Below are 26,862 nucleotides of genomic sequence, written 5' to 3' on the forward strand. Positions count from 1 at the left end.
GCTTCAGTCTCTCACGCTAAACTCGAGGAGGGGACACACACATTACAGCACACACATTTTTTAATCTACAAGGCAGACGAACACACTCACACAAACACACATACTGTAAACCCTAAATTGGCAGAATTCAAAAAAAATTTTAGGTAACCATTTATCAAATTTAAAGGGGCATTCGGCAACTATTTCAACTTAATAAAACCGTTTAGAAATCATTTGGATGGTTTAATAACCTGTTCTGGTGAGAATGGTGACTTTCCCCGCTCCCCCCAGCGTTCCCAGTCGTAAAACCAACCTTGCAACATGAGGACTAACGTCCCGGTAAGTTGGAAATAGGAAGTCTCGTGAGAAGCGAGAACGAGCGAGAAACACAAACTGCTTTACGGCAATTCGACATTAACACACACGCCGTATGATACTGTGTGTGATGTATTACACACCTCGGTAGACATACTCCACATGATAAAGTTGTCCGACTCCGATAATAACAAATGCACATGAGCAGCGGTAGAAAGGGGGAGGAGGGACCGCAAGTGAGTTTTTTTACGACAGTATTGTGAAATATACGCCTCACAGCTGTAGGGGGAGCTCTCTGAGAAAACATGCGACAACAAAAGTGAAAATCAGCGAAGAAATAGCTAGAGTTGCCGAGTTCCCCTTTAAGAATCAAAGTTTCAAATGATTTTGTACAACACAAGCATGTTAATTGTGATATAAATAAAGGTGCTCTAAGCGATGTCACGCGTTTTTTAGGTCAAAACATTTTTCCTCACATACAGCAAACATCTCCTCACTATCCGCTAGCTGCCTGTCCCCTGAACACACTGTAAAAAAACACGGTCTCTGTAGACAATCCACAAACGGCACCAAAAACTGGGCTAACCCGCGCCACGAAAACATAACAAACTGTTCCAGCCAATAACCAACAAGAAGGATTTGGGGGCGGGGTTTGGGGGGTTAGTGCGCGGATCGGGTCTAGTTAGCCTGCGTTTTGTTTGACAATACTTTAAACGTCAACAAGAAGTGACATCGCTTAGAGCACCTTTAAAATATTGTATAACATTAATGTCATATCGTTTGCGGTTAGCCACAAAAAACAGCAACATAAGAAAAAGCCCTGGTTATACTGTATTTTAGGGTGTCCTTGTTACAGTGTAATTACACATTTAAGGACTGAGTGATATTAATTTACATGTAATTACTATACAGGTAGGATTAGAGTTTGGTTTAGGGTTAGTTGCATGTAATTATGCATAATTTATTGTCATTATTACAATAAGTAACATATATCAAGGACACTGTAAAATAAAGTTTCCGCAACCCCTATAAAAAGATATCTCGGCCTACATTAAGCTTGAGCAAAATTGACACAAAATAGCACTTACTTCTAACATTTATTCTTCTTATTCATTCGGACATTCTGGGATCTATAAATCTGCTGCAACTCATTCAGTTTAATTAGTTATTGAATTCATGTAACTTTTTCAGTAACACTTTACAATACGGTCCCAGTTAACAGTAGTTAATGTTTTTTTTCATGATTCCTGTCTTGTGTTCCCTTTGTCTTGTGAGGACTTGTGATATTTCCTGTTTTGTACCATGTTTTGTAGTCCTTTTTAGTTGTTCTTGTTTATTAGTCTTCCCAGGTGTGTCTGGTTAGCCACGCCCCCTTGTTATCTTGTTTGGCGTGTTTGCCTGTGTATTTAAAGCCCTGTGTCTAGTTCAGTCTTTGTGAGTTCTTAACGTTGTATGTTGGCTGTCCTGTTCCCGAGTCTGTGTCTGAATTTGTTCAGTTTCAAGTTTATTTAATAAAAATACTGCTGCACGTACTCCTGCTTCTGCATGTTTCAGCCGAATCCTTACAGTTCTATTTATAGAATTCAGAAAACTGTGTTATTAGTGGCTATTAAAAATGAAAATTATGTCTATTTTGTCTGTGTGTCAAATATGTGTCAATTCTATATGTCTATGAGTTTCTCTCTTCTACTGAACACGAAAGGAGATATTTTGGAGAATGTTGGTAAACAAGCAGCTGACTTCCATAGTGTTTATTTCTCTCTTTTTTTAGGTAATTGAATTCACTGTTATGATAGTTTGATTATTAAGTATATTTGAGACTCGTCTAGACTACCTAGATATGGCTATGAGACTAGTTTGAATGAATCCCTTGTCTTTGCATGACACATTGACATGACAGTACAGAATATCTCTTTTGGCATTATTCTGAACATAAGCATTGGTTTCATGCGGCTCTCGTAAACGTCACATCCTTTTGTTTTTCCCGGCAAAAACGACCCGAGTCCTTTGCATAAAAATCAGTCTACAGGCTTTCATAGACAACCTAGGAAATCTTTTTTAATTTGCAATACAGGCTGTTCATTGGCAAAAAAATGCTAATGAGTAAATTCATACACACAGCCCTTTTAACTAACATTAACTAACAATGAATGCAAGTTATATGTGTTAATTAATCTGTTAAAGTTATAGTTCATATAAAATGTTCATTTCATGTTAGCTCAGGTCCATTGAACAATATTAGATGTAACTTTTGATTTCAATAATGTATTAGTTAAAGTTGAAATTAAAATGATTTAGAAGTATTTCTCATTGTTAGTTCATGTTAACTAGTTAACTAATCTTAACAAATAAAACCTTATTGTAAAGTCTTTTTGTCTATTAAGTTCAATGAGCTTTCATTAATATTTCAGTGAAATGAACTCATTTCATTTCACTGTTTGGTTTTACAGTGGAACTTGGCAGCTCTACCTTATACTATCATCAGCTGTGTTAGATATATATTTAACATGCCAGCACACAAATGTGTTTGTTATAGATCTTTATTTCCCTCGATTATTTTCATTGTTTCCTTAAAAAGACCCCGTGGGGAAAGGAAAGATCATATCACTCCCGAAGAATGTCCGTTGTTCTTTCCCATAATGTTGGGATCTGCTTGTGCACCTTGCAGGCAGAGGCTGTTTTCCGACCTATCTTGCTCCTCCGTACAAAAGACGCCGGGTCTGTGTGTTCGTTTAGTGAGGAATATCCAGCTTATTATTGAGTGATGGGACGGCAGAGATGAGTCTTCACTCATAAACTCTCCCGAGCGGCGCTCTGGCCGGCACAGATCCTGGGCCCCCTTTCCTGCACTTGTCCAAAGAGACACAGGGTGTTAACAGGTAATTAAAGAATTTACTGCCCCACTAAAACCCTATTATTGCTGTTCCCGGCCCATAATTGGGTTCATTATCAGCTTTTATGGACTATAGGTGAGCGTTTCCGAAGCAGTGGACAAAGTGCTCTGTCCTGGTCGTATACGGTGCGTGAGTTTGAAGAGGTCACATGTTGTCTCCAGCTCTCGAGTTTGCACGACCAGAGACAATCTTACCAAAAATAATGCAATAAAAGATCACATTGGGTAATCAATAATTACTGAATGAGTTTAGCCTCATTTAGAACTATTAACTTACTAAGTGGAAAAAAAAAGTGGTCCAGATCACCAGTTCACAGAGTGACTTTAACACTTGGGTAATTAGTGATGCATTTTATGAGCATGCTCACAGTAAAACAGACAATTGCTCATGCTCCGACATATTAATGTTGTGATCAGTAATTAATTGATCATTCTTTATAATTCGTTACAATTAATAGTTCCAAATAGGCTCATCTCATTCAGTATTTATGGATTACGAAGGATCTATCTCAGTTCTAAATGTCCTATTACTTAGTGATTAGTTAATCTTGTTTCCATATTAGTTATTATTAGTAGTTGCAAATTAGTGTTACTGTAGTAATAACGTTTTTATTATATATATAAATAATAAAAATGTAATTTGAACAATCATGCATGGAAAACCATTTCAGAAACGTTTGAGTTTTATTCATGAATTATGATAATCGTATTATTGTATTATTTTTTTTATTGATTGTATTATTTATATTAATCATATTAAATTATATTTATATACAAATGCTTTTTCCACCAAATTGTTTTGTTTTTCCAGAATTTTTTAGATGCAAGAAAATTGATTTCTTGTCGAAAATCGAATTTATTATTATTTTAAAACTTTTACTGCAACATACTGTAATTTAACAAACAGTTCTTTTAAGTTTAGTTTTTTCCCAATTAAAGCCGATTCAAGACACTTTAATGCATATTTACCCGCATAGAAAATATCTGTGTGGGGAGGCTATCAAGATGGCCACCGACTGCGCTCACTTTCTTTTTAAGCGACTTTGGTGAACGCCCATTGAGGTTGCAGAACTAATATAGCGTGAAGCGTGTCATTTTTATTCTCTTTCATTTGTCAAACTCTCATTTGTTTGTCTCCATGCCACCGTTACTTCTCAAAACACTTTCACTTCACTCTAGTTTCATGGTAGGTGAAGATGGCCAAGGTTGTTTTGCAAAATATAGCTATCTGTACACTATCACAAGTGTGTGTGTGTGTGTGTGTGTGTGTGTGTGTGTGTGTGTGTGTGTGTGTGTGTGTGTGTGTGTGTGTGTGTGTGTGTGTGTGTGTGTGTGTGTGTCCATCTCTCTCCTTCCTCTCACTCTCTCACGACTGTCCACTAGGTGACAGTAATGACACAGCTCATCCTCTGGGGTGATTGACATGGGAAATATCATGTTTTACACATAATACGGGCACAGCATGACTATATACAGTGTGCCAATAGCCAGTTTGTGTGCTTAATTTGATGGACATTATTTACAGATAAACACTAACTGCCTCAGACATATCACATGTTAAACAATAATTAGCTACATGATATCAGCTACATTAGTTTAAAATATCACTAGAATGTTTGTACTTGACTTTGTATTGAGAGATGAACACATTAAAGTGTGTTCTTTGAGGTGGTTTTCCAACTGCACGCCCAACTAACAAGAAAAACACCGAACTGGCTTAAATAAACAAAACCCCAGACAAACAGTTGAAACACATAAAAGCCATGAAACTGACACACACACACACACAGGGCCGTGTAGCCGGCGGCCCCAACCACCCTTATTTGACGGTGATGGGCTTATCAGATTGCACCGAGATTGTGCGTGGCTAGGCTAGTTTGAGGAAACGGTGCATTCATTTTTAACAGCTCCTTCCGTGTATTTTCTGTGGAAATGTTAATGTAAATGTGGGCAGCGTTTTTTGCATATGTTGGTTTTTGTTTTGTTAACTTCTTCAGGTGTTGGAGCTCTCTGAATGGAGTGCAGAAACAAAGTGAGCTGTTTGTCTGTTCAGCTACACTGATCTAAGAAGGAAATCGTTCAGATACAATGTTTCATTTGGAATTAGGGTTAATGGTTTTTTTTTTTTTTATTCATTTTTTTTTTTATTTTTTTTTGCAAGCTGACCTAGTTTGAGTTTAGAAATAGCTTGCATGGAAAATAGCCAGATTATACACTTTGAAAAATGGTTTAACCTGATAATTTGTGTTATTGTTTTGCTGTATTGTTTATGTTTCACATTTGTTAGCAGACTATGCTGCCATTGTTCAATGGAGCGCTGAAGTGATGACGTATGTTTAAGGCCAACCCGGAGGTATGCATCACCCTGTTTCCCTCAACAAAAACCCAATAGGATTTTTCCATTGGCTTTTGGATGAATGCAGAAAATGAGCTCTGTGACCAACAAAAGTTTATGATTCTTACACATTTTGTTTTATCATGATAACAAAAGGACCAGTGCCGTAAGGTGTGTCTTAGTGATGACGCTGACGGTGAGATCGTTCACCAGCTTAGTGGAATGGTATGCAATGCCCTAGTTTATGATCGAATCAGAAAAAAACAAAACAAGCATGGTTTCTCGAGAGAGAGAGAGAGAAAGAAATTGCAAGATCATAAGCAAACTTAAGATGCTGCAGACACATTACACATCACATCAATGTCAGGTGTCTTTACTGGATCTTTAGGAGATGTGTGTGCACACATGCACAGGTTTCAGAAAATCACCAGCAGTGTGAATAAACCAAAATCAACGATCCTGGGACAAATCCTAATTTTAGGCATTTAACCAAAAACCCATTGACTTCAAAAATACATCATCCTAACTCTGTCTTCTGAACTAGTTCTTCTGTGATCTATTCTAGCACCAAGACCTTTGTGGTTCCCTTATTTGCTTATAACTTTTCCAGAGAATGGACTACAACTGCAAATATATTTCCAGTATCCTGGTTATCATTAGTTAATGCAAGATTTGCATTTAATGTCCAGCCTTTCGGCTGTATCTCTTGTATGTTTATATGTAGTCCTCAGGGTATTTGCATCATGTGTTACAAATGTTATCATCTGTGAAATTCGATCTCAGGTATTTTCCATCTGCAGGAACAGAAATGCATGATTGTGTAAGGTCATGTCAGGTCAAAAAACTTGTGAATGACAAATAGGAATGTGATGATTAATCGTTTTAAAAAATCTAGTTCTGAAAGCAAATGCAAGTTTATGTGTTTTTAATTTAAATTTTTAAAAATTTTAAAAAAATTGTTTACACATTGGATAATGTACACTCTCTCTCTCTCTCTCTCTCTCTCTCTCTCTCTATATATATATATATATATATATATATTTATATTCTATATATATAATTATATATATATATATATATATATATATATAATTTTTTTTGTTGCTTTTAACATTTTTATCATAGAACAGGTGCATTAACTGTCTTTATGAATTTGATGAATTTTTTTTATTTATGTTTTTAAATAAGATTTTCAAAGAAAAAAAGTGTCAAGTCATTGACCCATTTGTAGCATTACCTCTGTCACCTTAAAGAAAGGTACTGTGGCAGGACCATGTTACAGTGATGGTATCATGGTAAAACAATAGGCTATTACTTTGACGTTTACCGTGTTACTAAATGATTTCCATATTCATGTTCCATGATATTACAAGAAAGCCTTTGGTGTAACAGCATATTTTGAGACTAACTTCCATAAACATTACATACCATTCCATATCTCTTACTAACCATGATTTGAATATATGCAGGACAATAATGTTGAGAAATGAGGATAAGAAATGTTTCAAACGTGCCAAAAAATCTTGGTCACACTTCATTTTACAGTACCTGCACTTTCAATGTACTTACAATGTTCTTACCACAAAAGTAATGTGTAGTGTAAGGTAACTACATGGGTAAAGTTAAGGTTTAGGGGAAGGTTCAGGGTTAGTACCTAGTTAGTGTCATTACTACTATAAGTTCATGCGAAACAGGACTGTAAAACTAAGTGCTACCAAAATCTTTAGACCTGTGCAGTAGTAGACAAATAAGAGCTGTCCATTGAAAGAAAAAGAAAAACTAGGGAGTGAATATGTTTGACAAGTTACTTGTAGCATATTGTTTTTTTCATCCCCTCTAGTCTTTACTTCATACACTTTAATTCTCCCTCCTATTAAGCACTTTAACCTCAGTTACTATGTTTGAACAGTGTAGATGTCTCCATTTTGTTCTGTTTGTTTACTGTTTGATGTTATCATTTATGTTTTTAATTGCTATCACATTCAGGCATGTATATTTGTACAGTATGCTTTCCTCTTAAAATGCTTTTTTTAAGCTATAAAACGCTATAGTCAGGACTAAAGGCCGTACACATAATAAAAATACACATTTTATCATAAAAGCCCAGAAATTTTCATTAAAACATTTTGTTAGGCAAAAGTATTAAGTTCTGCTACAACATATAGTCCATGGCATGCAAACTAGGTTAACAGTGAAACGCACACTGGCAACATGTTTTCTGTAAGAGCTATTGACCAATTAGAATCCAGGAGCAAAACTATCAATTTTATTACTTTCTTTATGGTGATCCCTATGTGCACATTAAAAATCATCTGAATCATGAGTCAGGTTTGGCTAAATGTGTATATACTTGTATGCATATAAGCACAGACAGATAGTCGTGATCTTCTTATCTGCATAGCTCACACTTCACCTAGTTTCTCTCCCCCTCGTGAGCCAGCGGGGGAACCTGATGCTGGTGTGAGGTTTCGAGCCTCTGATGGCTAATCAGATGTTCATTGTTAGTCAGGATGACATATAGTGCAATGCGGTCGTGCCGCCTGTATGTTTAGCATTCCTGTGTGTGTGTGTGTGTGTGTGTTTTGAGAAGCGTATTCACAAGGGTTAGTGTGGAGGTGTCACCGGTGATGAGGGTGTGCTCGATTAGCTACTGGTGGAAGCGGGAACGAGGCCAAACCTCATCGCTCTGGACTGACGTGAAAGGAATGCCTGATACGCTTCTCCCAGATTGCCAACCTATAAAGAGCGCTCGAAAGCCATCTCAGGAAAAAAAGGTTCAGAGGTGTCCTAATATTGTTGTCAACAAGATTTATACCCGGCAAGGAAAGATTAGTGAATTATCTGCTGAAGGAATTTTTGAGAAGTGTCATGAACGGCAATATGTCGAAACCATCACTACTATTTCACGCATGGTTGCACAACTTGACTTATTTACCATGTCAAGGCAGACAATTCAAATTGATTAATGTGTCAACAAGAAGGATTAGCACTTGTGAAATTATTTAGATATTTAAAAGAACTATAGTACAAGTAACTGGGGGTGTTTTATCTCAGTAACACTTAGACAGAGCCAAGAGCATTTTCTGCCTTGTTTGAAGTAACTCAAGTGTGACTGTAACCCATGTAGCCGAAGAGCCAATGCCAACAGCTGTCTTTGTCAGCTAACACTGATCATAGTTATGGTGCTGGTAGTTAGCTTCAGTTACAACCACAACTTCAGACAGTCTAGCTTCTCGACACTGTGCTTCAAGTGAACGCCCCCTTCCCTCACCCGCTAACCTTTTCTTATAGGCTTTTAGGGCAAATCTGCTCACTCAGTCACTGTCTGTGGATGATTGATGACACCTGTGCATGTTGAGCAATCATTTACTGTCACTGCGCTATTTTCCTTTCTTACTTTGCGTGGGAGCAAGACTCGGGTACTTGCCTGAGCCAAGACCAACTGCAAGATAGCAATCTCAACTGTGGTGATGAATGGTCTTCTATCTGGGAAGATATCAGACTATTATGAATGCATGCTGAGGAACAGTTGCCTGGAGTCCATGTGTTATCACCACCTCTATGGGCTGTTCTTATCTTACTCTTAACTGTTCTATTGACATTTCCTAGTTAGACGACAAAAGATCAATGCTTGAGGCAACTCGTAATACAACAGTGCCTATTTTAAGGTGTGTGCAAGGGTGATGCTGACCGTATAGTCATCCAGCTGTGAGATTGTATGCATATATATATCTATATATTCTCTGTATGTGCCATGTATCTCATCTCATTTCTCTCTGACTGAGAATGTTACACACCTGGCCCGGGTGACTTCCTATAGACCTTATGTAGCCCCGCCCCTTTTCAGCTCGTTGTCTTTTGTCTTCCGGTCTGTATTTTCACAGTGATCTTGCGGATTTATGAATGAACGGCTCGTTTTAAAATCTTCCCGGTCTACTGACATTTTTGTTAAGACATCTGCTCTAAACATTACAATCCTCATGATAACTTTTGTTAACTTCACAGTAAGTAAATCCACTTCACCAGCTAATTGCTTTTCGACAGCGATGCCATAGAAACATACAGAGCGACCGCAAAAACGGAAGTTCAAAGATAATATTTTAAAGATGGCGGCGCGCTTGTTTCTCTGGCGCATAAGGTCTATACAGTTCTTCATTTGGGAAAGCCTTACGTCCGACTTTCCACGTATGAAAAAAGAAGTTCATCATGAAATAGGCATATTGTTAAAATAGATAATGTCACCAATGATAAACTCACAAACATGCATTTGTTTCATAGAGTGTAATTTGAGAAAGCGTCTTGAGGGCAATGGCCTCTCTTTGTCAGTCTGTTTCAGTGCGCGAGTGGCTGTTCTCTCGCATGTAACTGCGGGTGTAGACGCCTCAGTTGACAGAAGCTGTCAGTGCTATTGTCATTCAGATACAAAAGACACTGCAAATAATGGAACTCAATGATATATCACTCACTAAGGCGGAACTAAGCCTTAAACACCAACCAGATGGCAGGTCAATTTCTGCCTGAACTTTGACTAAATGACAATTTTACATTGGGGTTCAGAGAGAGACTTTTTATTTCTCCACTTTCTCCACTCTCCACTGCACTTAAAGCACATGATCAAACAGTAGCATGTGCCGACAGCTACAGTAATCCCATAGTGCAACTCAATACAGAGAATTTTGAGCTCTGTGATCATGTTTGATTATGCTCCTCTTGATGGATTACCAGAAACGTAGACGTTGTTGTGTTTAGCTGATCATATCGATTCTGTGGTTGCATTTAAAGGTTGTCATTTGCATTGCTATTTCAGGTAGATACTGGAGCAGATAATTCCTTCATCAGGAAGTACTGTATACAAACCTGGATCATCTTTTCTATCCAATTGAATTCCGTAAATATTCCTCAATCATGAAGCTATGCCTGGCTTCAGATCTAATAAGGTGTCTAATCCCTTGCATCTGCATAGTGGCGTGCTCATCATACGAGTTTGTTCATTTGTATTCAGCTGTCAAGGAAAACATGCAAATCGTGAACACATGCCCTCCTCCACAACCACCACACATGGCAGAGCGCTCTTATTCTGTTCTTATACCCCATTATTGAACCTTGAAATGAAGTAGGAACACAGAAGAAAGTAGAAACTGCTGAGTTTAACTTTATCCATAGGACTTTTTTGTATTATTTATATACTATTTTTAGTATTCATTTCATTTTTATTTTTATATTTTCAGTATTTTTATTTTTATTTTAGTTTAAGTTTTAGTAATTTGATTTATTTGTTTTAAGTAATTTTAGTTCTTCCGCTTATTTTATTTCAGTTCGTTGCTAAGACAATATATATAATATATAATAGCGTTTTTCATGTAATATTCATTTTTTATATTGGCTTTATTTTAATCAACAAAAACGATTTTTATTTATAGTTTGATTTAATAAAACTACAAAACACATTTCCTATTTTGTTATAATAATTTTTATTTATTTATTTGTTTACACATTTCCTGATAATTTGTTTTTATGGGATTTGATTCAATTTCAGCTTATTAAAGTATTAATTTATGATGTGCATTTTGCTTACATTTGATTCTCTCCAAATTTTACTGGGAATGTAACATTGTGTGTATATAAAAATATATTCAGTTTATGTGTATATACACACAAACAAGTATGTGTAACATATATATATAACGTGTGTGTGTGTGTGTGTGTGTGTGTGTGTGTGTGTGTGTGTGTGTGTGTGTGTGTGTGTGTGTGTGTGTGTGTGTGTGTGTGTGTGTGTGTGTGTGTGTGTGTGTGTGTGTGTGTGTGTGTGTGTGTGTGTGTGTGTGTTTGTGTGTGTGTGTGTGTGTGTGTGCGCGCGTATACCATAACTTTATATTCAGTCAAACAATTCAACATAAAAAATATGTTTTCATATTTTATCTTTTCATATTTTATATTTTACCTTTTTATCTCATTAGACTATACATTCGGACAGCATACTGTGGTAAAATATGGATCCTTTGACTTCAGACAATAGATTCAGCGGTGCAGAAAACACTGGCAAAGAGTAAAACAATGATCTTTAAAAGTTCGATATCGAGAGCAAATGATATTTTCAATTAATAGGCTACTAACCAACCCTCGACTTTTACAAAAAAACATATCTTGTTCCCATCCTGGGTCGTCGTTAAAATTCACAGAACCAGGGACAAATGTGTTTATTGGGTGGATCATCTCTCCTCTGGGTCCAATGAGTAAGCTACTGACGACAGTCCTGTTCCCTTCATGGTCCCCATTTCTACCAATACGTTCTTGGCCAACAACATCACCATAATGTAACTTCTTCATTTAGTGGCTTTCTTATTTCAAGAGCACAGACTGCATCCGCCTTAACGTTTTCTTTCAGTCCCTCCATCTCTTGGCTCCCTTAATTCCCCCATATGGAATATGGTAACGATGGATGTGGTTTATTCTTTGGCCCTCTCACCTTCTTTGTGCATTTTCCCCTCTTTGGAAGCTCTTAGACGATAACTCTTAAGTGTTGCTGCTTAACTAGGGTGTTCTTTTCTTTTCCGCTAAACATGGAGTTCATTAGACTCAAATGAGTGACAGGCTTGCTCAACTACTCACTGCTTCCTACCTTTGATCCTCTACGAGCCCCTCTTGTACAGTCCGGAGCAGCAGCAGGGTTCACACGGGTCCAGGCGCACTCCACGTTTACCTCAACTTTTGTTGGTCCTGAAAGAACATTCCTATCAAAAAAATAAAAAATAACAACCCGGGAGGGTTCAGAAAATTCTGAAATTAATAGAATATTCTGGGTTCAGTACAAATTCATCTCAGTCAACTGCACTTGTGGCATAATGTTGATTATCACAGAAAATAATTTCTACTGGTCCCTCATTTTCTTAATAAAAAAATGGTGTGTTACAATAGCTGTAAATGGCACACATTTCTGGAGAATTTAAAAGAAGAAATGTGAATGCACATAGGCCTACATTAATTATTCTGCTAAAACTTGATGTAAAATCAGCTCTGTCATTTGTATGGTTGTTTTAGGTGTTTTAGTTGTTTTGTTGTCATGGCAACAAAGTTTGTTTATTGCTTATCGCTTAAGAAAAATAAAAAAAAAATAAAAACATTTGTCAACAACAGAATATTTTTTTTAAATCCAACGCTAAAATCTATTTTAACATTTGTGGTTTGACCCCATTGTAACTGCCTCACTGTATTAGTTTTCGTTCTTTTTTTTTAAGAGAAAAGGAAGGACAAATGGAAATTAATTAGCGGTAATATTATGCCACAAGTGCTGTCAGTTGAGCTTAACTTGTACTGAACCCTGCTAATATTCCTGTAAAAAATGTCTTCCTATTTATTCATCAGTTGGAGTTTTAATTGAATTGGCCACACCCACCAGGATTTAAATTGGAATTACTGGAAGTAGGAGAAATTCAACAGTTACTGGCATTCCGGAAAATGGTGTTAATTTGTCAATTCTGAATGTTATTTTGGAAGATGTGGCATTCTCAGATCATAAATCCGTCACATTTGAACTTTCTCTTAATTATGAAAAAGAGAACTTGAATGCTCCCTCGAGAATGTCTAGGTATATTAATCAACTGGTGACCTTTTTTCAAATCTGTATATTAGAGCCCCATTAACCTTAATGTTGGAGAATCCGCCATCGCAGTGGGATGTAGAGAAGCTTCTCAATATTTTTCTACATGCGCCGACATTTTGGACAGTGTTGCCCCTATTAGAATGATCTCTGTCAGATCTAAACCCCAGCCCTGGTTTAATGAAGCAACTCGGGCCTCCAGGCGGGATTGTAGAAAGGCGGAGAGAAGATGGAAAAAGGATGGTCTTCAAGTGTCTTTAGAAATTTTCAAACAATCTTTGTTCACCTATCAAAGCTTAGTAATAGAAGAGAAAAATTAATTTTTGGCTGATGCCATTGCTCACAATCATCATAATCCAAAGTTTTTATTCAACACTGTAAAATCTGTTATAAACTCCCCTAAGAAGTGGTCTTATTGAGGAATCTTTTGAACTATGTGAAATTTTTCAAAACTACTTCTGTGATAAGATTAAGAATATTAGGTCTGACATTGTTAAGCTTAATCAAGAAGATGCACTGGTCGTTACGCTGTGCTCTGACTACCTCACATACTTTGAACCATTATCCCTTGCCACATTAACAGATATTGTGGGTCGGATGAAACCCTCAAACTGTCCTGGGGCCGGTTGCACCAGCTGTGCGTAAGTTACAACTTAGCCTAGTTTTGACGTAAATGGGAACTAAGTTACAACTTACGAACTACTAAATATTTTTACGTTGCACCATTAAACTTAGTTTAAACTTAACTCTACGTTCCAACTAAATATTTACGGCAGCCTCCGATCAGGAGTAACGGTTGGAATAAAATATCAGACAGACTGAACTGCATCAATAAGCTCTTCTTTTACCTGACAGACTTAAATTCTTTAGACATATATGATAATGCTGACATTTACACTCGCTTACATTTTAAGAGAGAGAACAGTATGTGAAAAGATAACTTTGTTAGCGGCTCTTTAACACCAACCCGTCCTAAACAGCGCCGCTGTGTGCATCAGTCCATGTTGTGCATGTCAAATATCAGTCATAATCCATAAACGTACTAATATCTTATGTTTTTTGTATCAATATTTATTTATTGATGCTTATTTCATTTCAAATACAGTTTCTGAATGTTATTTACATATAAAAACACTTAAGTTATGATCAAGTATCGTATTTAATGGAAACTTATTTTTACCGTTAGTAACCTGAGGTAAAAGTTGTTAGAATGAAGGATAAACTGAAATTCACGGCAATTCACCACAACTTCTGCTCACGTATTTGAAGGCTGCTACTGGTTCATCGAGGCTAAACGTCATAATATGCGACTACGCATTACTTTACGGAGAGCTTACGACCTACTAGCTACGTTCTACTTTACGAACAAATGGTGCAACGGAATATAGTACAGTGTTAGTTACAAACTAGCTAGTAGTTACTAAGCCTCTAGTGTGGACTTTACGTTCCAATTTAAGAAAGAACTTACGAACGGCTGGTGCGACCCTACCCTGGTGATAGGATTCCTTCTTGGTTTAAAAAAAAACATTTGATATTGTTGGGCCTAGTTTTCCTTCTATTATAAACACAAGTTTGTCTACCGGTACGGTGCCCCTTTCATTGAAACATGCTGTTGTTCAGCCACTTCTTAAAAAGCCAAATTTAGGACAAGAGCTCTTGTCTAATTTTCGTCAAATTTCTAAGTTGCCATTTTTAGCAAAAATTCTAGAGAAATCGGTTTTTAACCAAATGCAGTTTTTTGGACCAAAATGTGGCACTTGAACGGTTTCAATCTGGCTTTAAAAACAAACATAGTACAGAATCTGCCCTCCTAAAAGTCTTAAATGATATATTTTTATTTAGGGATTCTGGCCATTCTGTTGTTATGTTACTATTAGATCTTACTTCAGCTTTTGATACTATAGACCATGGGGTCTTAATTTCGCGCCTTGAAAATGTGGTAGGCATCCATGATATTGCATTAAAATGGTTTAGGTCATTTTTGACAAACAGAAGATTTTCAGTTAATCTAGGACATACATTTTCGTCATTTACTTCATTGGACTGTGGTGTTCTGCAGGGATCCATTCTTGCGCCAATGTTATTTGCCCTATACATGTTACCACTAGGGTCTATTTTTCGCAAGTATGGTATCTCCTTTCACTTCTTTGCAGATGATATGCAAATTTATTTGCCTATGAGTAAAAACCCTGAATCATCATTGGATTCCCTTAAAGTCTGCTTACAGGAGGTAAAAATCTGATTGTCAAATAATTTTTTATACTTAAATGAAAGCAAAACTGAGCTTGTCTGGTTAGGAGGTCCTGCTCTGAGTGATCTTCCTATTTTAGGTGCACTGTACCCCTATTGTACATCAGTGGTAAAAGATCTTGGGGTAATGTTGGATTCCTTCCTAAAGTTTGAAAACAGATAAACTCAATGGTGAAATCTGCTTTCTTTCATTTAAGACTTGTGGCAAAGGTGAAGCCGTTTTTAACTAAAAAAGACCTAGAGATGTTGATCCATGCTTTTGTGTTTTCAAGACTGGATTATTGTAATTCATTATACACTGGAGTCTCCCAAGCATCTTTACGTCGGCTGCAAGCAGTACACGTGCTGCAGCCAGACTATTGACAGGGACCCGTAAATATGATCATATCTCTCCTGTTCTGGCCTCCCTGGGCTGGTTGACCATTCGAGATAGAGTGGATTTTAAAATGCTAGTCTATGCCTATAAGTGCTTGAATGGACTAGCTCCATCATATCTTTCTGAACTTCTTGAGGTCCATAAGCCCTCTAAATCATTAAGATCTCCTGAGAAAGGAATTGTGCTGTTTGTACCACGCACAAAATACAAGCAACGGGGTGATAGGGCCTTTGCAGTAGCTGCCCCAAAGCTATGGAATACGCTACCACTTTATATTAGGCTCGCTCCGACTATAGGCTCTTTTAAAAGTCTTTTGAAATTTCACCTATTCCATATGTCCTAATTAGGTGTAGAGGGATGAGCTCTTGTGCATATATGTTTTATTATGTGATTTTAGTGTGGTGTTGGTTTTGTGTTTTATTCTGTATATTTTTTTGTATAGCACTTTGGTACAACTAACCGTTGTTGGAATAGTGCTTTCTAAATAAAATAAAAAATAAATAAATAAATAAAAAATTTAATTTTACCTTGGTTACCTTGGTTATTTTACCTTGGTTTGAAATGTATGCTTAATATACATTTATACTTATTTGTATTTAACAAATAGGTTGCATTTCAAGCAATCAATCTGTTTGTCTAAAACCTACTTTCAAACATAGCTTTGTCAAACATTCAAAGTTTATTTATACATAGCTTCCTATTCTAGTTGAATTTTTTTATATATTTATTTACTGTTTAAATTCCAATTTGAAGAGTTTTTCATTCTATGTCCTTCCACAAATTAATTTAAAAATCAGTAATTAAATTGAAATTTGAAACGCATGCTCAATTCAATTATGAACAATAAACTACCTCTAAAATCTGAGGCAAGTAATAGCTTGATAACAATGCTGTTGTCACGCTTTAAAGTTCAAAGAAGATGAAAAGACTCCAAAATGATTCAAATAACAAAAGGTATGTATTCTATAAGAAAAAACCCAAGGTAATCCACAGAAGAAAGGCAACAAAACTGAAAAAACTGTAGGGCTTAAATACACATGGTTCATACAGACAGGTGTTCGTTAAATTAATGTCTCTGGCAACTAATGACTGGCGGGAAACTAGAACAAAGGAAACAATGATGAGCAAATTAAAAGTCCATAAAAATGAAAATAAGACAAACTGAACTGAATGTTATTGTGACAGCTGTTGCTGGACCATGTTCTACTTGATAAAATGACTGTAATTAATTCACGGAAATGAAAATGTTTATCAAGTTGTATGGAATTTTAAATTTTAACATCCCTTTACATGACTTTACCGCTCATATCTAAGATGGGTCTATTCCTCCAGCTGTCTCGCGGCTGAGATGACTCTCCCAGGCCTCTTTCTCTTTTATTTCCTCAGGGTGGATAGAGTGCTGAAATGGAAAACATATGCGTAACACTATTTTCCCCTGTGATTCCCTGGCAGTGGTGATTAATTAATGATAAACGTTATTGCGTTATAACGCCTTGGGCGACAGGGAAACTATGACAGGCCTAATTTCGACTGATGCATCTTCCACAAACTCATATCTGACCTGAGATGAATCACACCACCTCAGCATGTCCTACTGCTAGGATTTGTTTATGAATATGCCACATTCTCTGTTCAAAAGACTCTCTCATTTCCTGACAGGTAACATGCAAAAAGACCTGTTTCTATCACCTTTGTATGTCTTTTGCTAAGTCATAATGGTGGACTGCAATTCCTCTTCCTCAATTTCTCTTGATTATTACTTTCCTGGAAAATCCCCAAGGAGGGATTGTCTTGTTTATTATGGACAATACTTTTAATGGAAGAAATTAGAATAGGACCATATTTCTCAACAGCTGTGTACACAAAGAGGAATCTGTGAGGGAAACCATTAAAGTAAACGTCCAAACGGAGCTGAGAGTTGAGATAGAAATGCATAATTGTGCAAAAGTGCCTCTAAGATCACGTTGTACATGATTTGTAATCACAACTTTATATCTTACATCTTACGTAGATAATAAATGTGGTTCAGATAACATAATATTTTGAGTTTCTATTTATTAAACCAATCTCCCTCGTTGTATTAACTTAAATGTTTAATTTCAATGAACTCAAAATTTTAAGGCAACCAAGTAAACCTTTTTTAAAGTTAAATCAACAATAATTTTTTGTTTTGCGACAAATTGCACTGGTCAGACACCCCATCAATATGTTTATTTACAGCTACCTTGAATTAAAAAAAAATTATTCTATGAACTGTGTAGCACACAACAGTTACTGAATCGTGCTGTTAACTATTTACATAACTTGTTGCCCAACACAGATAAGGTTTCAGCTGTTGTTCACTGTCTCTGTTAAATACAACCCAATCTGTGTGGTAACAACATACAAAGTCTTCGCCATGTTCTGCGGTGTGAAATCACCTGTATTCAGCATGTTAAACAGCCCTCAGCCTTTCTGTCATGGCTGGAGTGCATATAATCCTGGCATTAGGAAGGCCATTACGGCAGCCTTGCTGTGGGCCGGTCCAGATAAAATAGGATTCGAAAATACTTTGGGATTTTATGTCCATCAGCACATTGAAACCGAAATAAAATGGATGATGGTAATGACTTGCAGGCCAGGCGAGCGCAACGTCCCACATCTCTGCATGGAGGCCATTTTGTTGCCAGATCCCTTACCGCACGCTTGTCAGTTGCAGTGGAGTGGCAAGGAGACAAAAACAAGATCAGAGTGACGAATGTGGCTTCTGGCCGAGCAGCTCCTGTCGGATGTGAGTTCAGGGGACTGTTACACAGGGATTTTTGAGGGGAAAACCCTCTACAGACACGCTAACCACACACGCACCCAGACAGACGGTGACTAGAATCACACAAACATCTGTCTTTTTATTTGTATTTACAAATATATGGATCGTGGTGTATAATACATCACCATTTTAATGTGGTGAAATATTTGTGGATTAGGTCTCGAGAGACTTTGCGCTTGGCAGGATCCTGAAGTGTTTGAAATGAAGCTGTGTTTGGGATGATTATGCAGTACAATGCAATAAGGCTTGAATGGTCTTGAATGAAATCGGATTATACTGAAATATTTCTTAAAAGGCTCCGTGAAATATGACAAGAGAGAGTAGAAGAGAAGGAAAGAAAGCTTGGCATTTGGTAATGACAGCTTAATGGCCTGTGAGCGAATAATAACATGTTCAGTTGTGCTCGTGTCCTGTTTTAATGACTGATTTATGTCGGTTTAGCAGGGCAGTGTTATAATTACTTGTGATTTTTGTCCTCTGTAGGTCTAGTGGAGATTTGCTTGATGCACCCATTGGATGTTATGAAGACCAGGTAAAAAATAATAATTCATCATGTAATTGTCTTTCATTCCTTTCTGTTCTTAATACCGGACTAGGAATTCTCTGGCAGTAGCGTAATATTTCTGTGGAAAATTAAATGCATCATTTACTCATTCTCCCATAATGTTTAAGTAATACTTTTTAATGTTCTGAAATTGCTCACATACTTACCTCATTATTTAACTTGATTACATCCATTGTTTTGATGTGGTTCTGAAACTGTATGTCAATACCAATTGTGAGTTGTGAACCAAGGTTGCACTAACAAAACGGCACTAAATCGTGTTAGTTTCCATTAACGACTCTTGCACGATCATTCTACTACATACAATGACAGTTTTCTTAACCTTAAGAAGCCTAATATTTTATACAGGAATGTCTATGGCCTGTAAATTATCAGCATGATCAAAACTTGTTGCACACAATCTACTTCATGCCTCTTCCCCTCTGATTGATTGTTCATAATTTGTTAGTAAAGTAATTATACTTTTGGCATAGTTCTAAAAATCTGGTATATATTTTTGCTGTAAAAATCTTTAATGATTTTCATAAAGTAAACATAAGTATAACTTTTATATTGTTTCAAAATAAACATTTCCTGGCCTGTGACAACTTGGGTTTACTTGATTATCCACACATCATTTTATAGATTCAAATATGATGCAATTACAAGAAAAAATTCTCTCAATCATCATTGCAGTGCACTATAATATGTTTTGCCCTCCACAATTAAAACTACAGAGCTTTGATCATATAAATAAGCATTTAAAAATCATCTGACTATATATTTACAATATGTATGTAGTGTTACAAACAAAAACACTTTTTGTATTCAGCAACTGCACTGAATATATTGCTCTGTTTGCTCTCCCTCCTCCAGTGTGAGCGCAATATTCTCACTATTTCATATCATACAAAACAAAAAATAAAAAAAAGATTTCATATGTCAGGCTTTAAGGGGTTAAACACTTTTTCAGTGACACTGCAACACCTCTTTTGAATTTATATGTCGTGTGACCAGTGTAGTCTGAATCCCGAATGAATGGCGTTAATGAGTCGGTCCTGTAAATGTGAATCATAAACCTACAGTATAATCTGAATTATGAACTAATGACTCTAATGAGTTCAATTTGGGGTTCCTTACTGGCTGTTCATGTCACAACAACATTATGCGTTTGTTTGGAGTATTTTATGAAAATAAATTTTGTTTTAATGTTGTTGTTTAATATTTAGTTATGGCCAGTTATTGGATTGTATTTATGCACTAATAATAATAATGTAAAAAAAAATAACTATGAATATATTTAAAAAAATCACTGTATTTTAGAATTGGTTTGAATTTAAATTATATTTTTTTGGCAACCTAATCACATTTTTCCCCAATAAAATATTTCTTAAAGGGACATTGTGTAGGAATTTCTCCCATCTAGCGGTGAAATTGTATTTAGCATTCAAACGAATTGTGCTCTCCAGCGCCTCGCTTTTTCAAATGCGTGTTGCATCTACGGTAGCTGTTATGTACCAAAAAGCTATGACAGGATGTCTTCTAATAGCGTTGAACATTTCCTTTTACGTTCAATTTTGGACTTTTTTTGGCAACGAGGATTTCTTCTCCTGTGGCACGGCATATGTATGGTCCATCATTAAAAATAACAGTGCAATGCAGCCTTTTAGGGGGCTTTTCCACTGGGCTCGTTTGCTGCGGTCCGAGCCCGAGCGCGTTTGTTCCCGGCGCCCCCCGCAGCGTTGGTCTGGTTTCACACTCAACTTGATTCTATCGAACTCTGGTGCGTTTGCGTGCATCTTACGTCATTGCAAACGTGCACGGCGCATTATAGAAAACACGACGCGGGTCAATATATTGTGTTTTTTATTAATTTGGTGCCATTATTCATAGCTGAGTAAACAACCCAGGTTAACTGTGTGTGTGTGTGTGTGTGTGTTTCGCATAAGCTGTTTTTCCACTGCTTGCAAATGGACTCTTTTGAGGAGACAGTGGATTTCCATTAATTTGTTGCCCTGATTGCACGCATTATGCGCGAATACACTGCAGACTCACTCTTGCTCGTATCCAGGGTAAATCTTCATCCCTTACGTGTGTTTTATTTAACTAAATACATCATAGTCGACTAAAACGCATGCGCAGGATACTTTACTTCCTGAACAAGTGCGCACCCGAGTCCGTGTAGTTTTCACATACACGCGAATCGCAGCACGGTTCGGGAGCAACCGAACTCAGACCACCTCCTCCAGGTAGTCTCGGGTTCGGTACCCCAGTGCGCACCCGGGTCCCATGACAGGGTTCACATTAGCGATTTTTCATGCGAACCGTGCCCCGTTCCGAACTAAACTGCCAGTGTGAAAGCCCCCTTAAACTTGCCGGGGCCGTGAAGCGCCTTTCACTGCTCTGCTCCTCCGTTTCTGCTGCTTTCAGTCACGTGATGCTGGCTCTGAACGAAAACGCGTTGGCCTAGTACTTTTTGTCCCTCTCTGCTATTATAGTTTTTCAAGATGTCGGAACGACATGGAAGCCTCCGTGGACCTACCCGTCACATGTATATAAAGATAATAAATTCTCCATTGACGAGGATAAGAGATATCATTGGCAGAGGTATTTGTACACCATTGAGGACATATTTATGAATAAAAATATTGATTTTAGATAATAAAATACATTAAAAACTACACATTGTCCCTTTAATTATTAAAATAAATGTTCCTGGAATACCTGCAGGAACTAGAATCATTAAATTATTTAAATTTCTCATTCCTAATACCAATCAATTCTGAATATTTCGGGCAGCAGTGCCTCTTTCCCTCAGTCATGCAGGAAAAAAGGAATGTTAAAGAGAGGAAAAGAGCGAATGAATCAGGCCCTCCCTCACACTGGAGTCGCTCAGTATGGAGTAAACAGGTTGTGGGCCGCTACTAAACCTTTACAGCTTCTGTGCCCTGCCAAGACCTCTGGCTCTATGACACCCCTCACACATGCACTATGAAGTTTCACATTTTCCGCTACCGTTTTCTGGTAAATAAACTTTTTGAGATGATAATTAGATATTTGTACTTTAAAGAGAAAGAGTTTCAAGCTGGCTTGTTTGTGTTTCTTTGTGTCTATTTGCATGTGTTTGGTTTCGGCAGTGTGTCTGTGTGTACACTTGTATGAAGCGACATTCGATACTCTAGAGTCCTGTAGAGTGATTTAAGATCTAGTGCTGCTAGTAGAGGGTTTATTACAGGTAAGGCCACAGTTAGGCCGCTCTCTCCTCACACAGGGTCAGGGTTAAAAGTGCACTCTCTATTTTCTTTGTAATGCTCTTCCTCAAGAAGTGATAAAAGCCCTGTGTAAAGAGTGCCGGTTTTATTTATTTGTTTTCTGTGGGTTTTTCTGTTAGTGTGAGTGCAAACAGTCAACTGCTTAACGTATGTGAGTGTGCCTCACATCTGTAACCTGGTTTTTCATAGGCTCAGATTGAGAGAATCAGCCAATCGGATATCTGCTCAATTTCTGTCCGCTGCATCTATCTATCTATCTATCTATCTATCTATCTATCTATCTATCTATCTATCTATCTATCTATCTATCTATCTATCTATCTATCTATCTATCTATCTGTCATTTGACTATATATCTACATATCTGTCTGTCTGTCTGTCTGTCTGTCTGTCATTTGACTATCTATCTATCTATCTGTCTATCTGTCTGTCTGTCATTTGATTCTATCTATCTATCTATCTATCTATCTATCTATCTATCTATCTATCTGTCATTTGACTATCTATCTATATATCTGTCTATCTATATATCTGTCTGTCTGTCTGTCTGTCTGTCTGTCTGTCTGTCTGTCTGTCATTTGACTATCTATCTATCTGTCTATCTGTCTGTCTGTCATTTGATTCTATCTATCTATCTATCTATCTATCTATCTATCTATCTATCTATCTATCTGTCTGTCTGTCTGTCTCTCTCTCTGTCTATCATTTGACTATCTATCTGTCATTTGACTGTCTATCTATCTATCTATCTATCTATCTATCTATCTATCTATCTATCTATCTGTCTGTCTGTCATTTGACTCTATCTATCTAGGTATCTGTCTATCTGTCATTTGACTACTATATATATATCTATCTATCTATCTATCTGTCATTTGACTGTCTATCTATCTATCTATCTATCTGTCATTTGACTATCTTTCTATATATCTGTCTGTCTGTCTGTCATTTGACTCTATCTATCTATCTGTCTCTCTGTCTATCATTTGACTATCTATCTGTCATTTGACTGTCTATCTATCTATCTATCTATCTATCTATATGTCTGTCTGTCTGTCATTTGACTACTATATATATATCTATCTATCTATCTATCTGTCATTTGACTGTCTGTCTATCTATCTATCTATCTATCTATCTATCTGTCATTTGACTATCTTTCTATATATCTGTCTGTCTGTCTATCATTTGACTATCTATCTATCTGTCTGTCTGTCTGTCTGTCTGTATGTCTGTCTGTCATTTGACTCTATCTATCTATATATCTGTCATTTGACTATCTATCTATCTGTCATTTGACTATCTATCTATCTATCTATCTATCTATCTGTCATTTGACTATCTATCTATTATGTCTATCTGTCATTTGACTATCTATCTATATATCTGTCTATCTGTCATTTGACTATCTATCTATATATCTGTCTATCTGTCATTTGACTATCTATCTATATATCTGTCTGTCTGTCTATCTGTCATTTGACTATCTATCTATATATCTGTCTATCTGTCATTTGACTATCTATCTATATATCTGTCTGTCTGTCTGTCTGTCATTTGACTCTATCTATCTATCTGTCTATCTATATGTCTGTCTGTCTCTCTGTATGTGATTTGACTCTATCTATCTATCTATCTGGCTATCTGTCATTTGACTATCTATCTGTCTGTCTGTCTGTCTGTCTGTCTGTCATTTGACTATCTATCTGTCTGTCTGTCTGTCTGTCTGTCATTTGACTCTATCTATCTATCTATCTGTATGTCTGTCTGTATGTGATTTGACTCTATCTATCTGTCTATCTGTCATTTGACTATCTATCTATCTATCTATCTATCTATCTGTCTGTCTGTCTGTCTGTCTGTCTGTCTATCTGTCATTTGACTATCTATCTATCTGTCTGTCTGTCATTTGACTATCAATCTATCTGTCTGTCTGTCTGCCTGTCTGTCTGTCATTTGACTCTATCTATCTATCTATCTATCTATCTGTCTGTCTGTCATTTGACTATCTATCTATCTCTCTGTCTGTCTGTCTGTCATTTGACTATCTGTCTATCTGTCTGTCTGTCATTTGACTATCTATCTGTCTGTCTGTCTGTCTGTCATTTGACTCTATCTATCTATCTATCTATCTATCTGATGTCTGTCTGTCTGCTTGTCTGTATGTGATTTGACTCTATCTATCTATCTATCTGTATATCTGTCATTTGACTATCTATCTATCTGTCTGTCTGTCATTTGACTATCTATCTATCTGTCTGTCTGTCTGCCTGTCTGTCTGTCATTTGACTCTATCTATCTATCTGTATATCTGTCATTTGACTATCTGACTGTCCGTCTGTCTGTCTGTCTATCTGTCATTTGACTATCTATCTATCTGTCTGTCTGTCATTTGACTATCTATCTATCTATCTTTCTATCTGTCATTTGACTATCTGTCCGTCTGTCTGTATGTCTGTCTGTTTGTCTGTCATTTGACCATATTTATCTTTCCGTTCTGTCTGTCTTTCATTCTACCAATTGTCAATCTGTGATTCTCTTATTCTATCTCTCATTCTCTTTCTGTCATTCTATCATTCTGTTGATCTGCATATCTATCCATCCACCAATCTACAAACTTTGTTTTATTGTTTAACTTTGAAATAAAGCTCTGTAGAGGTTGTGTGTTTTGAACAGGCACTACTAACTAGTTGTTGTATTACTTGTGTACCGCTTTCTCCCTCCCTCTCTCTTTCTTTCTCTCTCTCTCTCTTGGACTTTCAGTCACACTAAAGCAGGCTGATTGGGAGAATGAAGGGTTAGTAGAGCTGAAATCTATTAGCATAGGTCTCAGAGAGTTGCTAAAGCACAAATGCCCAGCACACCTCCTCTCTGACGCTAGCTGCAGGAATGGCTCCTATTAGTGACTGGCTGCCGCTTTAATGTCCGCTGCTCCAAATTAGATGCCAACTGGAGAGAACAGTTTTTTTTTTTTCCTCGCTCTTTTTCAACAAGCCGCCTTAGTGGAATCAAAGGGTTTTTTTCTGAGTGGAACCTGACAAAAATGTATACTTGGGAATACATATTTACCCTGTGCAAATGAGGGTACTGGAGCCATGTAGAGGTGGAGACAGGAATTAGACGACTGAGGGGGCCGTTGATCTCACACACACACACACACACACACACAAACACACACACACACACACACACACACACGCACACACACACACACACACACACACACACACACACACACACACACACACACACACACACACACACACACACACACACACACACACAAACTCACAAACAAACATCTGGAAGCAGATCAGGAGAACATTAAGAGGATGTATTTCAAGGCCATGGTTGTTTGTAAGGTTAAATCAATGTTTACTTTAAACTCTTACTACCATTCTTCATACATGTTTATATTCAAGATCAAGCACTTCCAGCTGAAAGCAAAAATATGGGTCTCTCCTCCTCTGACCGTCATAAGTCTCCGCCGAATATTCAGATGTGAACAGTTCTTCACAAATAAATGTCTCTTAGAAGAGGACAGGTCTATGTGCCACTTATATTCATTTGCGTTCAACGGTGCTCATTTCTTGGTTGGAATGTTGATGTTTTTTTCAAAGGGGGCTTGCTAGGGTGAAAGTAGGGGGATTGGGGGGTTAGTTAGACTTCTAAGGAGACAGTGAGACTGGAGTTACAGCTTTTCATTAACCTGGAAACCACCTAGTTACATGGTTCATGGGCTGGTCTCAGCTCACTTGGAGGTAACAAAGGGTGTCAGGCGGCACTTTCGGCAGGGGGCGGCTGCTCGGGGCACCCCATCTGACTCTGATCATCATGCCGGCCGCCGTGCCGCACTCATTAGAGACCAGAAATGAGCTCGCATTGCTCTTGTTGAAAAGCTCCGGTTACGCCTCCTCACCCCACCCCAAACACATTGTCGCCCCTCCTACAATCTCCGCTGTTGTTCTTTTCGGAAAAGGGGGAGGAAAGTTTGTTTTGAAATATAAAATGTAATATGTGTTTGCTGTATCGATTTAGGACTGTGGAAATCTAATTCATTTGTAATATTGTGTAATAATTTAAATGGCTATATTGGAAAGTAGTTCTTTGCATGAAATATATATATATATATATATATATATATATATATATATATATATATATATATATATATATAGCTTGCAAAGAACTACTTTTCAATACAGCTATTTAAATTATTACACAATATTACATGTATATAGATATTACATATATATATCATGGAATTAGACATCTGGAATTAGAAGTAACGCTTCATTTTACAGTCCTGTTCCCCATGTACATACTATGTACTTATTATAGTAATTACAACAACTGGGTAATAACTAGTTAATAACTAGGTACTAACCCTGAACCTACCCCTAAACCTACCCTTAACCCATGTACTTACCTTATATTACCCAGTACTTTCTTAGGTAAGTACACTGTAAGTACACGTAAGTTAACGCACTGTATG

At 37.0% G+C, this 26,862-nt stretch overlaps 1 protein-coding gene across 2 annotated transcripts in view; it reads left to right on the plus strand.

Moving 5' to 3' along the window:
• Positions 1–26,862, plus strand: part of slc25a21 (solute carrier family 25 member 21) — a 115,882-nt gene that overhangs the window by 53,531 nt on the left and 35,489 nt on the right. For both annotated transcript variants that reach the window (XM_077240112.1, XM_077240111.1), the window contains one exon: positions 19,035–19,083. In XM_077240112.1, the coding sequence (XP_077096227.1) occupies positions 19,035–19,083 (49 nt within the window). The remainder of the gene's footprint in view (positions 1–19,034; positions 19,084–26,862) is intronic.

The sequence above is a fragment of the Siphateles boraxobius genome, unplaced genomic scaffold (genome assembly GCF_051911475.1).
Source record: "Siphateles boraxobius isolate OS27281-9 unplaced genomic scaffold, OSU_SipBor_1 22, whole genome shotgun sequence".
Classification (NCBI taxonomy): Eukaryota; Metazoa; Chordata; class Actinopteri; order Cypriniformes; family Leuciscidae; genus Siphateles; species Siphateles boraxobius.